Source organism: Paramisgurnus dabryanus, chromosome 17 (genome assembly GCF_030506205.2).
Source record: "Paramisgurnus dabryanus chromosome 17, PD_genome_1.1, whole genome shotgun sequence".
Classification (NCBI taxonomy): domain Eukaryota; kingdom Metazoa; phylum Chordata; class Actinopteri; order Cypriniformes; family Cobitidae; genus Paramisgurnus; species Paramisgurnus dabryanus.
In genome coordinates, this window is record NC_133353.1 from 8,851,601 (window position 1) to 8,865,680 (window position 14,080).

At 32.5% G+C, this 14,080-nt stretch overlaps 2 protein-coding genes across 3 annotated transcripts in view; both read right to left on the reverse strand.

Moving 5' to 3' along the window:
- plcb4a (phospholipase C, beta 4a) overlaps positions 1-5,699 on the reverse strand; it is a 32,272-nt gene extending 26,573 nt beyond the window's left edge. The window contains exons 1-4 of the mRNA XM_065255056.2: positions 5,335-5,699; positions 4,356-4,436; positions 3,969-4,028; positions 3,611-3,748 (exon numbers count right to left, since the gene is read on the reverse strand). Of these exons, the coding sequence (XP_065111128.1) occupies positions 3,611-3,748; positions 3,969-4,028; positions 4,356-4,436; positions 5,335-5,418 (363 nt within the window). The 5' untranslated portion in view covers positions 5,419-5,699. The remainder of the gene's footprint in view (positions 1-3,610; positions 3,749-3,968; positions 4,029-4,355; positions 4,437-5,334) is intronic.
- A 3,359-nt stretch (positions 5,700-9,058) lies between these two features.
- plcb1 (phospholipase C beta 1) overlaps positions 9,059-14,080 on the reverse strand; it is a 47,750-nt gene continuing 42,728 nt past the window's right edge. For both annotated transcript variants that reach the window (XM_065255045.2, XM_065255053.2), the window contains one exon: positions 9,059-11,580. In XM_065255045.2, the coding sequence (XP_065111117.1) occupies positions 11,371-11,580 (210 nt within the window). In that variant the 3' untranslated portion in view covers positions 9,059-11,370. The remainder of the gene's footprint in view (positions 11,581-14,080) is intronic.

The following is a 14,080-nucleotide window of genomic DNA, read 5'->3' on the forward strand; positions in this document are numbered from 1 at the left end:
CACGTGGCTATAGTTTATGTCATTTTCGTTGTTTATATACTTTATGGATTTAAAATTACTTTAATTTTATATGATAATGTAGTTGTTGTGCAAAATGCATTAATGACACAATTAAACAAGCCATTAAGACTTAAATAAAACATGCCGTTTCAGATGTGAATATGATGCAAATGTGTCATTATTCCGATTGAATAGTATTTGATATGAAAGTTAGTCATCACTTTTATTTTGGAGGTTTTTGCATGAAAGCAGGGGTTTTCAGATTGTTAGAAATGTAAGTGCCATGGAAAAGACTGAAAGCTCTATAATATTTCGTTTGATGTCTGTGTATGCACAAATTTCTGTGAGCTGTTGACACTGTGCCCCCTTAAAAAAAATTGGTGCATGACGCCCCTGTGCACAACTATTCCTGTTCATATACATTACAATCATAAAATGCACAGTTTTCATTTGGCAAAAACTAGATTTCTCTGGTCAAAAATATATTTTAATTATATGCTAAATACATTTTGTAGAAAGTAAAGCTCAATTGAATATATTTTTTATTTGGAAATGTAATTTTAACTTTCATATATCAACATATATTTCAAAATGTATTTCAAGAGCAAGCAAATGCATTTCTAATGTTACATCCTACATGGCAAAATGTATTATTTACAAAAATATTTTAAATATGCGCCAAATACAAGTTAATTTTATGCAGTATAATTTTAAAGTTGAAACTATATTTAATTTGAACCTTTTTAAAACCTTTTAACAGGTTTTTAACAAAAACAGAGTTTTTCTTTCAATGCAATGTGAATAAATTTCCTTGCATTCAAATATATGGAAGACTAAATATATTTTAATGATTTTAAATGTATTTATTGTTAAAATATATTTCAAAATATACAAAAAATGGGCAAAAACATATGGGTGAAAAATATATTGTTTTAAACATATTCAAAAATATATTTCTGCAAATACAGTAATGTACAAGTCTTAGGCCACCACTACCAGACTTGTTGGGTTAGAAGTTTTAATGTCCATACATATTTATTTTTTAATCTATTTTATTTAGATACAAACAGAAAATACAGGAAAAATACAGGCATCTTGAGCTTTTCCAGCAGAATGAAGTAAAAATACAGATTTCTTTAAAATTAGAAATTAGGATTTAATTTTATTTAGGTTTAAGAGATCCTGCAGTGGAAGGGGAGTTTGGCCTAAAAACTTGAAACATTACTTTACATTTTTAAACAGTTTTTAATACTATATACACATTTTCAGTATTTTCTGGATGTATTCTACAGTATTAAAGAGACTGAAAAACAATTATATATGATCACTAGAACATTGCAAAAAAAAAAAAAAATCTAATTGTGGCATGGTGGCCGAAGACTTTTGCACAGTACTGTATATATTTTGGCCATTTTTGTATATTTTGAAATATATATAAAAAATACATTTTTGCCATATGGGTTCAGGTCTTCTGATAAATGTTTATCTCAAAACTCTAAAACATCTTAGAAAGATCAAAGAAAGAATGTTTCATTATTATAAATACACTATTTAAACCAACATTTTCCTCCAAAAACATGAAGATTCCCATATGAATCTGATCACTGTGTGCAGAATATTAAAGTAAATATTACAGGTTTGAACCAACATGAGGCTGTTAAAGAATGACTGAGTTAAGCATTTATATTGATGTTTAATAAGCTGTAAACACAGTGCTCTCACGTGTTTCTCTATCAGCTCTGAATGCGTGTTAGATTTATAAACATTTCTAGAATAAACAGAGCGACATTTACAGTAATCTGCGTGTTTTTCTAATGCATGTGAAACAAAGGCTCTTTCCCGGACATGTAGTAATCATTCAAGCACATGTTACAGTCAAAAACACGAACGTGACACTAACAGTGCTTTAAAACAGCAGCTGCATGCTGGTTCAACACAAGTGCACACATCCCAGAGGTCATCATGAGACCCTCAAGAGAGATGAAGAAAAACCAGCAACGCTTTCAAACACAGACGCTATCAGTGAACAGTGTCAGACAGACGTCAGGAAACTTCAGTTTAATGATCCTTCTTTAGTCTAAATCCCTGAGGATGAGACTTCATATGGGTTAGATTTTGCTTTGTTCTATATCTGGAGACCAAACATGTCAGATCTGAAAATAACAACATGCAGAAATGAATCAGATATGATCAGAAGAATGTTCTCAACACACACAAGCTCATTTTCTCATCTTACTGTTTTCTCAAAAGCATCTGATTATAACTCAATCCATCATATACAGTAGGTTCAACTACAGTATAAAGGACAGATCAGCTGTACCGATTCTTTCTGAATAAGCTTGAGTACCTGGAGGCGTACCGCGGGCGGAGCGAGTCACAAGCAAACAACAGACACAAATCATTATCCAACTCTGGATAACTTATGATTCACTACATATTTGTATCGTTTACATTACATTCACTTGCGTGCTGATTGCCCACGAAAAACAAAGACTCATGACCCGGTTGGGACAAAATACAAACACATGCACAACTCCGCTGCTACCTCAGATAAACAGACTATATCCATTGTTTCCATCAGGCTGGGTTATTTGGGAAGCTGAACAAGTTTAAATTTTCCTCAACACTTTTCTTTGTTGACGTTGATTTCATGTCAGCTCTTGGTTGGTGTGTGCCTGCCCTATTCCGGTTAAAGTGCCCATATAAGGACTTCCACTGTACTTCCTGCACCGAAATTGCCCATAAAAGAAGTAAACTACCTATGAATCTTTCATGTTCGAGAAAATACTTTCTGAAACTTGTACGAACCCTGGTGAAAAGCATCCGGCACAGAAATACTCATCCAGTATACGTCCAATTGCTTTTTTGACACGCCGTCTATGTTTAGCATGAGAAAAAACAACTCTTAGGCCTTGTCCACACGGACAAAGGTATTTTTCTAACTGTGATTTTTTTACGCAGTTCGGCCGTCTGATCACTGAAACCGAACACTTTTGAAAACCCCTGCCAGGGTGAGGATTTTCAGAAAGGCTGGTTGCAGTGTTGTCGTGTAGACAGTAAAAACAGGGTCTGATTAAGACTTCTGATTGGCCAACGTGGCTTTATGATTAGGGTTATATCACCGCCTGCTGGTGTGGCATGCTCTTTACAGCATGTGATAGCGTGTTTTTGCGTTTTCATGTAGGCAGAGATTTCTTTTAAACCGAGCATGTGTGGACATGTGGTTTTTTAAACGAAGGAGTAAAATTGATTGGTTATAAAAATACCCGTGTCCGTGTGGACTGGGCCTTAAACAGTGTTAATAAGTCACAATGCATGAAATAGCTTTAAACCTCCCTTTTAAGAGTCTGAATACACAATTAAAGATACACAGAAATATGAATACTGTATTTATTTCTAAAGCAAAAAAAAAGTTTCATTATAAAAAAATACACTTTTAATAAGCTTTTAATGTGATGATCTCACACACAGCGTGTCCATATTACAAGATATTTTTAAAAAGCATAAAAAAAAAATTATAATTGTGTAACACCAAATTCTGTGTCTACTGTACTAACTAGCAACTAACTAGTAACTATTATGTAGAGATGGTAAAGATGTCTGATGTTACCCTGGTTGTGCTCGAGTCAGGTGTGATCATATACATGAAGTTTAGGTTGACCAGGTCTGTACCGCTGCATATACACATGATTCTGCCCTCCAGATGACCGTGACCCGACGCCTCCAGAGCTGAAACTATCTTTGGGTCCTACGGAGATTTTAGCACATTAGACAAATTCACACATACACCAATACTGCTGGGTTATTTTCAACCCAGCGTATGTTCAAAAAGGGGCCCAATGGGTTGTAGTTTAGCCTATGCTTGGGTGTCAACCTATCAACCAGAAACATTTACTGTGTTAATTTAACCGAATGGATGGAAAATAACCAATTAGTTTATACTCAGTGTGTCAGTTTAATCCTTTTACCTTGGGTAGATTTGCTTCATATACTCTGTTGATTAGTGAACATTCCAGAACTTGACCTTCCTAAGAAAGAGAAGAGAAGAAATAATAAATCTTTAATCTGATCTAATAAGGAGATGTGCCACAAACCTGTGCATCCAATCTCTCTTAAACAGTGAGTAAAATCAGGCTTGTTTACCGTGTGTCCCATAGGATAATACACAACAAATAAAATGCCAGAGATGTCTGAATGATATAGTATTCACAAAGGAAAAGGCATGCTTTTACAGCAAATATTACCCATAATCCTTTGCACGACAGAAAAAGAGTTCATTATAGTGTGTGAAAATATGGGACAAAGCTTTAGAGAAGTACAAATGAAAAAACTTTTTCACACGACACGTGTGTTACCTTTCCATCACTTTCCCATGTGAGAAAAAATCCAAAAGCATCAACTTTGAAGAAACAGTTTGCCTCAAAAATAAATGGATCCTGCAAAACAATAAATAAATATTATTATCTAACCTTCATTCTGGGTTAAATATCACTCCAAAACATTTATTTATGGTGCTTTAATCCTATTATGTTATCTTATAAATGCATCCTCATAAAAAAGTAAAACAGTTTTTATTTATCTTTAACTGAATTAATGTTTATGTTGGGGAAAACATGGTAAATATAAACATGGGAGAATAAAAAAGAATATGATTCTTCTCCGCGGTCACTTTAATTTTCCAAATAAAAGTGCCAAATTTCTATAAATAAACAAATACAGCATAATTGTATTTAATACAAAAAGTGCCGGACATCCCGAGTGCTCTCTGTGTCTCATGGGAAATCTGGACGCTAGTTTAACAAGTCAAAGTCTCAGACACTGACACATCGTTCATGAGAATACAACCTTCCAGAAAAAACTTTACTCATTCCAAGAAAAACTTCTCTAATCTGACTAAATATTCCCGGGAGAAGGAATACTGAAGACTGAACACAGATGTTCACAATATCCTCAGTCATTCCAGCGAGAGTCTCTTCATTTCTGAGCATCATCTTTATAAATGAATGATAACTTCTCTTCAAAGATAATATTAAACACTTTACATTCTGTATGTATAACCGATAAGCTATTGGTTTGTTTTATTAGAGCACTGAATCTGACATAAACCTCACATTTTACTCAAAACTCAAATCAAAAAATTGTTTTGGCTTTAAGAAAATGTATTAAATGTTTGCATTGAAACCTTTACAAAGTTTTGCACTGTCACATTATTTTAATGCAATTGAAGCAACTACACAATAAATACACAATAAAATCATCAGAATTGATATTATATGCTATGTAATGCAAACACTTTTAAAAGTGAAATATCAGTGTGAGAATTTATATTCATACCTCCTCGAATCTGTCAAAATATTCCCCCTCCTGCATGAACACAGGAACAGACCTTCGCCACTTGAACTCGTATGATTTTGCCATTTAAAATAAGATGAAGTGATGTAACCTGCAGAATAAACAGATCCAGTAGTGAGAAAATTTAACATAAAGCCCATCAAAATAATGAACTCAGTCCTGCGTGAGATGTCCAGATAAATCTGAAGGTCTAAGTCCAACCCTAAATGAAAGAATAACTGTCCTACACCACACCACACGAGTAAATCTGAGCTAATGACCTCAATCTGACCAAAAGAGGAAGTCTTCTGTCTTTGCTTTGATATTTTTTTCTTTGTTTAAAAAGTCAGCTTGTTTATTGCTTATACTGTTAAACAAACCCCTAACCTTAAGAATTACATTCCTCCTACAGACACGAATGATATCTTGTCGAGAAAGAGTGTGATGTTATTTATTCAACATAATAAAAAGTCCAACAGAGCTGCACTGAACTGACTTGAGTCACATCTAGAACATAACACAGAGACTTCAACATGCAGGGTCTTTTTGACCTGATCCAGAGTATAACTACATAGCAACCGACCCGCACAGCCCTAGCAACCATGCAAAACACCCTAGCAACTGCGCAGCATCACGCAATAATCCGCTCTATAGCAATCACAGAGCCATGACCTGGCAACCACCCAGAACACGGGAGAACCTGCAGAGTAAAGCACAATGAGAAACAGCACTGCAGAAAGCCCTTTACATCCTCACAGCAGCTTTAGGACATTGAGATCCACAGTAAGTCTTCTTTCTGTCATTTCATCTATTTTTAGGATAAGCCATTATAAGCAGACTTACAAATAAGCAATCTGAGCTGTATGTTTAAGCTCTTCTGCACTGATATCCATTCAAGAATTATACTTTATAATAATCTTACTTCTCACATTCACCCTTCAGAAGAACAACATGGGAGCAGATAGCCTACGCTGAGAAGAAAAAACATCACAGATAAAACTCAAACTTACATCAGTTCACTTGTAAACAAACAACAAACACACAGACACAGTTTAACAAGTAAACACACACAGCTACAATAAAGATATGTTAATACTGTACTACAGTCGGTGTATACTGTCAATCAAAGTCATTTAATGAAAGAGATTTATGGAAACACATAGGCTGTACTGTACAGAGGAACATTCAATAAATATATACCCTTTTATATAGCATGCTGTATGTATGTATTTATTATTATTATTATTATTATTATGTATTATTATGTATTATTATTATTATTTTTTTAATTCAGTGTCTCTAAGCATTTGATGAATGTGAATACACTATAGTCTAAATTTACCTTATAAAACATATTTTAAACTATTTTCATGATCTCATATTAAATGGCTAAATTACAAAACTATTGAAAATCACTTTGTCTCAGTATTTCAGTGAACATTAAAACATTAGTACAAGTTTAATATCTACTGAAGGTCGTATGATCATATTGTAACATTTTCTGTTACATTCACTGTTACTGTAAACTCTTTTATCATCAATCTCAACATTATTACGTCATGCAAATAAAAGATTAAACAGAAAATGAACCAGAATGCGAGAATGAAGGTGAATGTGATGTTTTATTATGTTTGATTGACTGCTGCACGACACATCGGATGGTTTTGTTTATTTACACTTCATTCACATCCACTAATTTAGTTTAATTCAAACCACACGTGAGTAATCCAGCACACATTAAACATATGACGAGTTATTATTTAAAGTCAACTTACTTTTATTTGGTAAACGTTGAGTTTATCCACGTACAGTACTGTAGTTTCCCGCAGTCGCTTTAGCAGATACAACGATTGAATGATGTGAGATGAGCGCCACCTGCAGGCATTCACTTGACATCACCGTCACATTAATATTAATGAAGAATATCATCAACCAAAAATATCATATACTTTATAATAATGATTGAGATGAACGTATAATAACTTTCATGTTTATGGTCCGACTGCCCTCATGACTGTTGTGATAGTCAAAAACATGTTAGCATCTCAGTATCAAAATAATATTTGTTGTCCCATGCAAAAAAATAAATTTATTTGCAAAAATATATGCAAAATACATTTTGTTGAAGGTAAAGCTTAATTAAATATATTTTTGAATTTGAAAATATATTTAGTTTTCCTTTTTACATATGAGAATATAGTTCAAAATGTATTATTATGACAAATGTATTATTATTACAAAATGTATATTCTAATATAATATGTTTCTACTTCTAAGGCAAAAAATATATATTTTTCCTGGCCAAAATATATAAATTTGTATAAAATGTGTATATAATTTAATTTGAACCTTTTTATGTTTTTAAGTTTTTCTTTCAATGTGACGTGAACATAAATGCTTAGAAATATATTTTTTATATTTATAAAATTATATTTATATTTTATTTATATTTTTTATATTTATAATAAACATCTTATTTTGGACTTGCTTATAAGTAATTGCTTTTAGGTGTTATTGTATATTGTTTACTTTGTGGTGATGGTGTTTTATTTTTGTTTATTTATTTTTCAGTTCCCTCTCTGTACTTGTTATTTTTATCTTGCTTTTTACTTGTAAAGCACTTTGAGAAGTATCAAATGCGCTATAGAAGGTTTCAGCAGTACCAACATAAACAAGCCACTGTCGCGGTCCGCCCGTAACTTCCGCTAAACTCCGCTAATAATAAATAACAACGAAGTACTTTAAACGTAGTTTATTTATATAACAAGCAAAAAAAAACAACAACACACAGATTACCTAGGAGACCAAAACATTTGTTATTTTCGACGAGGAATTTGTTCAAGAGATCAGTTTAGCAACTGACCATTAAAAAAACGAAACCGGAAGTAAAGTTCGGATCCAGACGTGTATCACGTGCGTCCGATGAAACCGTCTATATAAAATAAAGATTATTATTATTATTATTATATTTCAAAATAAACAAAAAATGGCCAAAAAATATATTGGTGATAAATATATTTTTGTAAACATATTTAAAAAATATTTCAGCACATACTGTATATTTGTGGCCATTTTTGTACATTTTAAAATATATTCAAAATTATATTTGGAAATATATATTTTTGGGGCCGTATGGGGTCTTATGAAAAGTGATGACAAGAAAGATTTCATTTTAATAATACAGGCCTACTTAAACCTTTATCAAAGATAAATGATACTTACTTGATGCTTGCACTTCAGAATAAATACATTAAGTACCGTTTAAGTCTTTTTATGTTTTTTTTCCTTCTTTTTGGTTATTTTGGTTTGTATTTTCTATAGTGAGCTGGGGTCAAATAATCAGAAGCAATGTTATCTTGCTTAACAATGATCTATCTGACAAAATGCTTACCAACTTGATCAGTACATTAAACCCATGACCTTGGCAATGTAAATGCAATGCTCTTTCAATTGTGCTAAACAAAGAGTTTATAGTTCATAAACACTTTTTAAAACTTTAATTGTATTTGTTTATTGTAGCATTGATCTGTCAAACATTACATAATGTTTTTTTACTGACATTATTGAATAGGTTTTTAGTGATAGTGGTAATAACCATAGACTGATGCCTGTAGCTAATGTTAAAAACTCATGCTCTTTATAGAAATGATTTTAATAAAGATTAACTCTTCGCATAAACAAAACACCCAATAGCAATATTTATACTGAAATTAATTATAATAAAAAGTTTCATTAAATATATATTTAATGTTTCATACTGTTCAAAGACCAAATTTCACAATAACCATTTTATTAAAACCAATGCACAGCACAAGCACGACTTACATTCAACAATATTTGTCTTTCAAAGATGTTGATATTGGTTAGACTAACAACCAAACTGGACAAAATGTTCTAAAATGTTAAAATCAGGATCTTGTCGGCCAACAGAAATCAATTAAATGTGAAACAATATAGTGGTATTCAGCGAAACAATGGTGAAAAGTTTGACCCGTCACCTTTATCTCTAATTCCGTAGTTGTACAAATGTCTTAAAAGTGCGCTTACGGTTTATACAAAAATGAGCATCTATTCATCATCACTTTACATTCCACATCTAACATAGATTAAACATTCAAAGGCACAGGACTTCACTTTAAACCCATCAAAAATAATCTTAGTCATAAAAGGAATTCAAGTAATTTTACATTGCAAAAAGATTTTGGTCAAAAGGAAACAATGGCACAGAATCAATCGAAAGTTGTAAAAATTCAATACAATACTCCTAGAAGTGAATATACAAGGATTGATTTTACATGTAAACTATAATGCAGGGATGATAATAAATGATAAACTCTCTTTAGTAGCTGCAACTGCATCAATTTCCCAATAACATTTGAGTCTGTTTAAAGCAAATAGTCCAGTAGTTTAGTCTGTAAATAGACTAAACAGGTGTTATGCAACATGCAATGTGTTTCATCATTTCTGATGGTTTTGTTGAACCATCAGTCACATAAAATAGAAAACCAAAAAACATTTGGCACTTTTCAGTGATTTACATCATACAGTATATTAATGAAATAAAGAGGTAAAATAACAGCCAAACAAGGTGCTTAAAGAAAGCAGTAATCTGAGAAATATGACCTAACATATTCAAAAAATCAACCAACTTTGACTTGGCATTAAATCCTTATACATGTCCATAACAAGATGATATATTATAAAGGAAAATCACATGCTATTTGACTCTTATAGAAAGATTGCATAACCATGAAAATACCTCCAAAGTGCATATCCAATATCATTTTTTGCCTTCTTTATCTGTAATTCATAAACACTGGGGTGAATCTCAGGAACTCTGTGTAATCACCCCATAAAGATGCATTTTTTTTTTTTTTTGCTTACAGGAATTTGTTTGATCATGACATCATGCACATTTTAACATTTTTCACCCTAAAGTGATTCTCTCTTTATCGAGAACTACACAGCCTTATTTTCTCTATGCAGAATAAAGAGTTTTTATTATGTTGGGTTGAAAAACATCCTGAACATGAGCTCTCATGAGATCCACTTTTATGCCCATATTACAAACTGTAGTTATTAACTAAACAACATTACGGTAGAGCTTTATAAAAACCTTTGAAACATAAATAAGAAGATTTTAAAATGGTCCCTTTAAACAGCAAATAAAACAGAAATATACAGAATTAATAAAGATGTATGTTTGTTATTGGCTTTAAAAAATAAATAATGATTATAAGTTTAAACACATCTTCACAAATTGATAGTTATCACATTACAACACGAGCTATATTGCTGACATATACATGTATGTGTAGAAGCAGGAAGCGTTTGATTGGCTGAAAGCATGCGTCCCTGACAACTGTTACCGCTCTCTGTGTTTCAGCATCTCGGTTTCGGTTTCATGTCCAGCAGTGGGTGTAAAAATCTTTGTTCCAAAACCTGTGAGCGCTCCTGTAATATACACAACAGAGTCTCAAGAATAAAATTAACCATCAGCAGCAAACAGATGATTCGACATCATCATCAACATTTCAGTGCAAATAAAACAGACCACTTTCACAAACTCTCACTTAACATACAGGTCAGATTTCAAGATGAAAAATAATATAAAATAGCATTACTTTAAGAATCCAATGAGAATCCTTTACACTTTTAATTTCTTTTGATTTTGGATTGAAATGTGACCTTTGTGTTTCAATGAGATTCACTCGTCATCATCATGACTACAGTCTCTCTGTACAGTGTTGATGACCCGCACCTGCAAACTTTGCTGTGTTATACTCGTTTTAAAAAGAATTAGATCAAGAAGACAACTAGTTAATCAAATAAAATGATAAAGAACTCATAATCAAATGTTTTTCAGTATGACATTAAGCCATGGGTTTCTTGTGAGAAGGTCCATGGCTTGTTACCACAAATTCTCCTGCTGTCTGCTGTTGATATCTTCTGGAGAAAACACAATCCTTAAAAACGTCAAATATGTAAAAGATCGAAAGTAAAGGTGAAGCGAAAGGAGACCGTGAAGCCTTTGAAACATCACACGGTTAAATCCTTCTTCTCTTCCTCTAGGTCATCTTCAGACTGAGCGCCCTTCTGCATGAGTTTCTCCAGTGTTGCAGAAGAAGGCAGAACCTCCTGATCTCCATCCTCAGTCTTTCTCTTGGTGCTTTCATGCACAAATTCCTGGATCTCCAGAGGAAGCCGACGGAATTTATCCTGGTATTCCTGATCCAGATCGTTCTGAAGCTGAAAGCAGAGGTCAACATATCAACATATCAGTCTGAACAAAAGATCTCAAAACATGCTTCTGCTCAGTGGTGTAGTTGTGCCTGGAGAAGTGGGTATACTCTTAATTCTTCACGTGGGTGTACCCCGTGCCATCTAATAAAAAGCTGGTACACCCCGTGCCATCTAATTAAGAAGCGGGTTTACCACGTGCCATCTAATAAAGAAGTGGGTATACACCGATGTCATCTAATAAAGAAGTGGGTATACCCCGTGCCATCTAATAAAGCAGCAGGTATACCTTGGACCATCTAATAAAAAAGCGGGTATACCCCGAGGCCATCTAATAAAGAAGCGGGTATACCCTGTGCCACTTAATAAAGAAGCGGGTATACCCCGTGCCATTTAATAAAGAAGTGGGTATACCCCGTGCCATCTAATAAAGAAGTGGGAATAGCCCGGTGCCATCTAATAAAGAAGTGGGTATAGCCTGTGCCATCTAATAAAGAAGTGGGTATAGCCTGTGCCATCTAATAAAGAAGCTGATATACGTGGACCATCTAATAAAGCAGCGGGTATACCCCGTGCCATCTAATAAAGAAGCGGGTATACCCCGTGCCATCTAATAAAGCAGCGGGTATACCCCGTGCCATCTAATAAAGAAGCGGGTATATCCCGTGCCATCTAATAAAGAAGCGAGTATGCCCCGTGCCATCTCTGTAGCCTGTGTACCCCGTGCCCACATTGCAGTATGTGAGCTTTTAATGTTTTTGCATGTTTATAATGTATTGACTGTATGCTGTGTATATACCTCGTGCCTGTTTGATTTATATACAAAGAACAAGTTTTAAAAAGGACTCATAAGGAACTTCTTCATTTAATTTATTGTAAATTATAACGATACCCCTGGCTCAGTGCCGTTTTTTGTTGTTGTTGTTGTTAATATGAACATCTGATGGGAAATGCCATCTTATAATAATAATAATAATAATAATAATAATAATAATAATAATAAATTTTATTTATAAAGCACTTTTCATAAAAGAATCTCAAAGTGCTACAGAGTACATATAAAGCTAAGTTAAAAAGAAAAACAGTAAAAACACATACATAAATCAAAACAAGTCCTAAGGACAATTTAAAAAAGCCTGTCTGAACAAGACAGTTTTAAGTTCTTTTTTAAAATTGTCCACCGATTGGGTGGAGTGAATGGAAATGAAGCTACTTCCTTACTAAAGGGCTCTGGATTATGGAGGACCACAAGAGTCATGCAAAATGTAATAAAGAACTTCAATATTTAATAACTACCTGGACAATAAAAATAGCAATTAATAGATTTGTTTAAAAATTCATTAATTAATCTATAAATAAATAGACAAAGTTATAAAAAAAATCATTATGTAAGATTTTATTAGGCAATAAAAAGTGAGATTATAAAAATAACGTAGAAATGAAATATTAATCCATTAATAAATAGTTCAAATTAATATAACAATTTATAAAAACAACATAAAATACTCAATAAGTTCATCATTTTAAATTGCATTTATAAATTCTTAATTAAATAATGGAATTTCAAAATGTATTTCAAAAAGCGATTTAAAAAGAGAAATAAATAACTGGATTTATAAATTGAATTACAAATACAGGTTTAAATTAGGCATTTAAAAGGGCATTTCCATTTAACTTTTCTGCTTTCATTTTCCCAGTGATTCTCCTTATTCTTTTCGCTATTGGATTTGCTTTTTGTTTTAGCCTCTCTATTTATCTTTTCTGTGACACTTTGGGTCCTTGCAAATGGTCAAATGAGAAATGCAAATTAGCTATGGCCAGGAGGATGTAACAAGCTCGCTGATTGGCTCTGATTGTACGTCATGCGCAGATTTATAGATCTCAGATGAGGACCCAAAGAGTCACGGAAAAGCTAAATAGAGAGGCTAAAATGAAAAGCAAATCCAATAGCGAAAAGAATAAGGAGAACCAGCGGGGAAATGAAAACAGAAAAGTCAAACGGAAATGCCCTTTTAAATGCCTTATTTAAACCTGTATTTGTAATTCAATTTATAAATCCAGTTATTTATTTCTCTTTTTAAATCGCTTTTTGAAATACAATTTGAAATTCCATTATTTAATTAAGAATTTATAAATGCAATTTAAAATGATGAACTTATTGAGTATTTTATGTTGTTTTTATAAATTGTTATATTAATTTGAATTATTTATTAATGGATTAATATTTCATTTCTACGTTATTTTTATAATCTCACTTTTTATTGCCTAATAAAATCTTACATAATGATTTTTTTTATAACTTTGTCTATTTATTTATAGATTAATTAATGAATTTTTAAACAAATCTATTAATTGCTATTTTTATTGTCCAGGTAGTTATTAAATATTGAAGTTCTTTATTACATTTTGCATGACTCTTGTGGTCCTCCATACTGGATGCAACCTTAATACAGTGACAATATGAGATTACATCATTTTTCTTATACCAGGACATTTTCTTGGCACATAT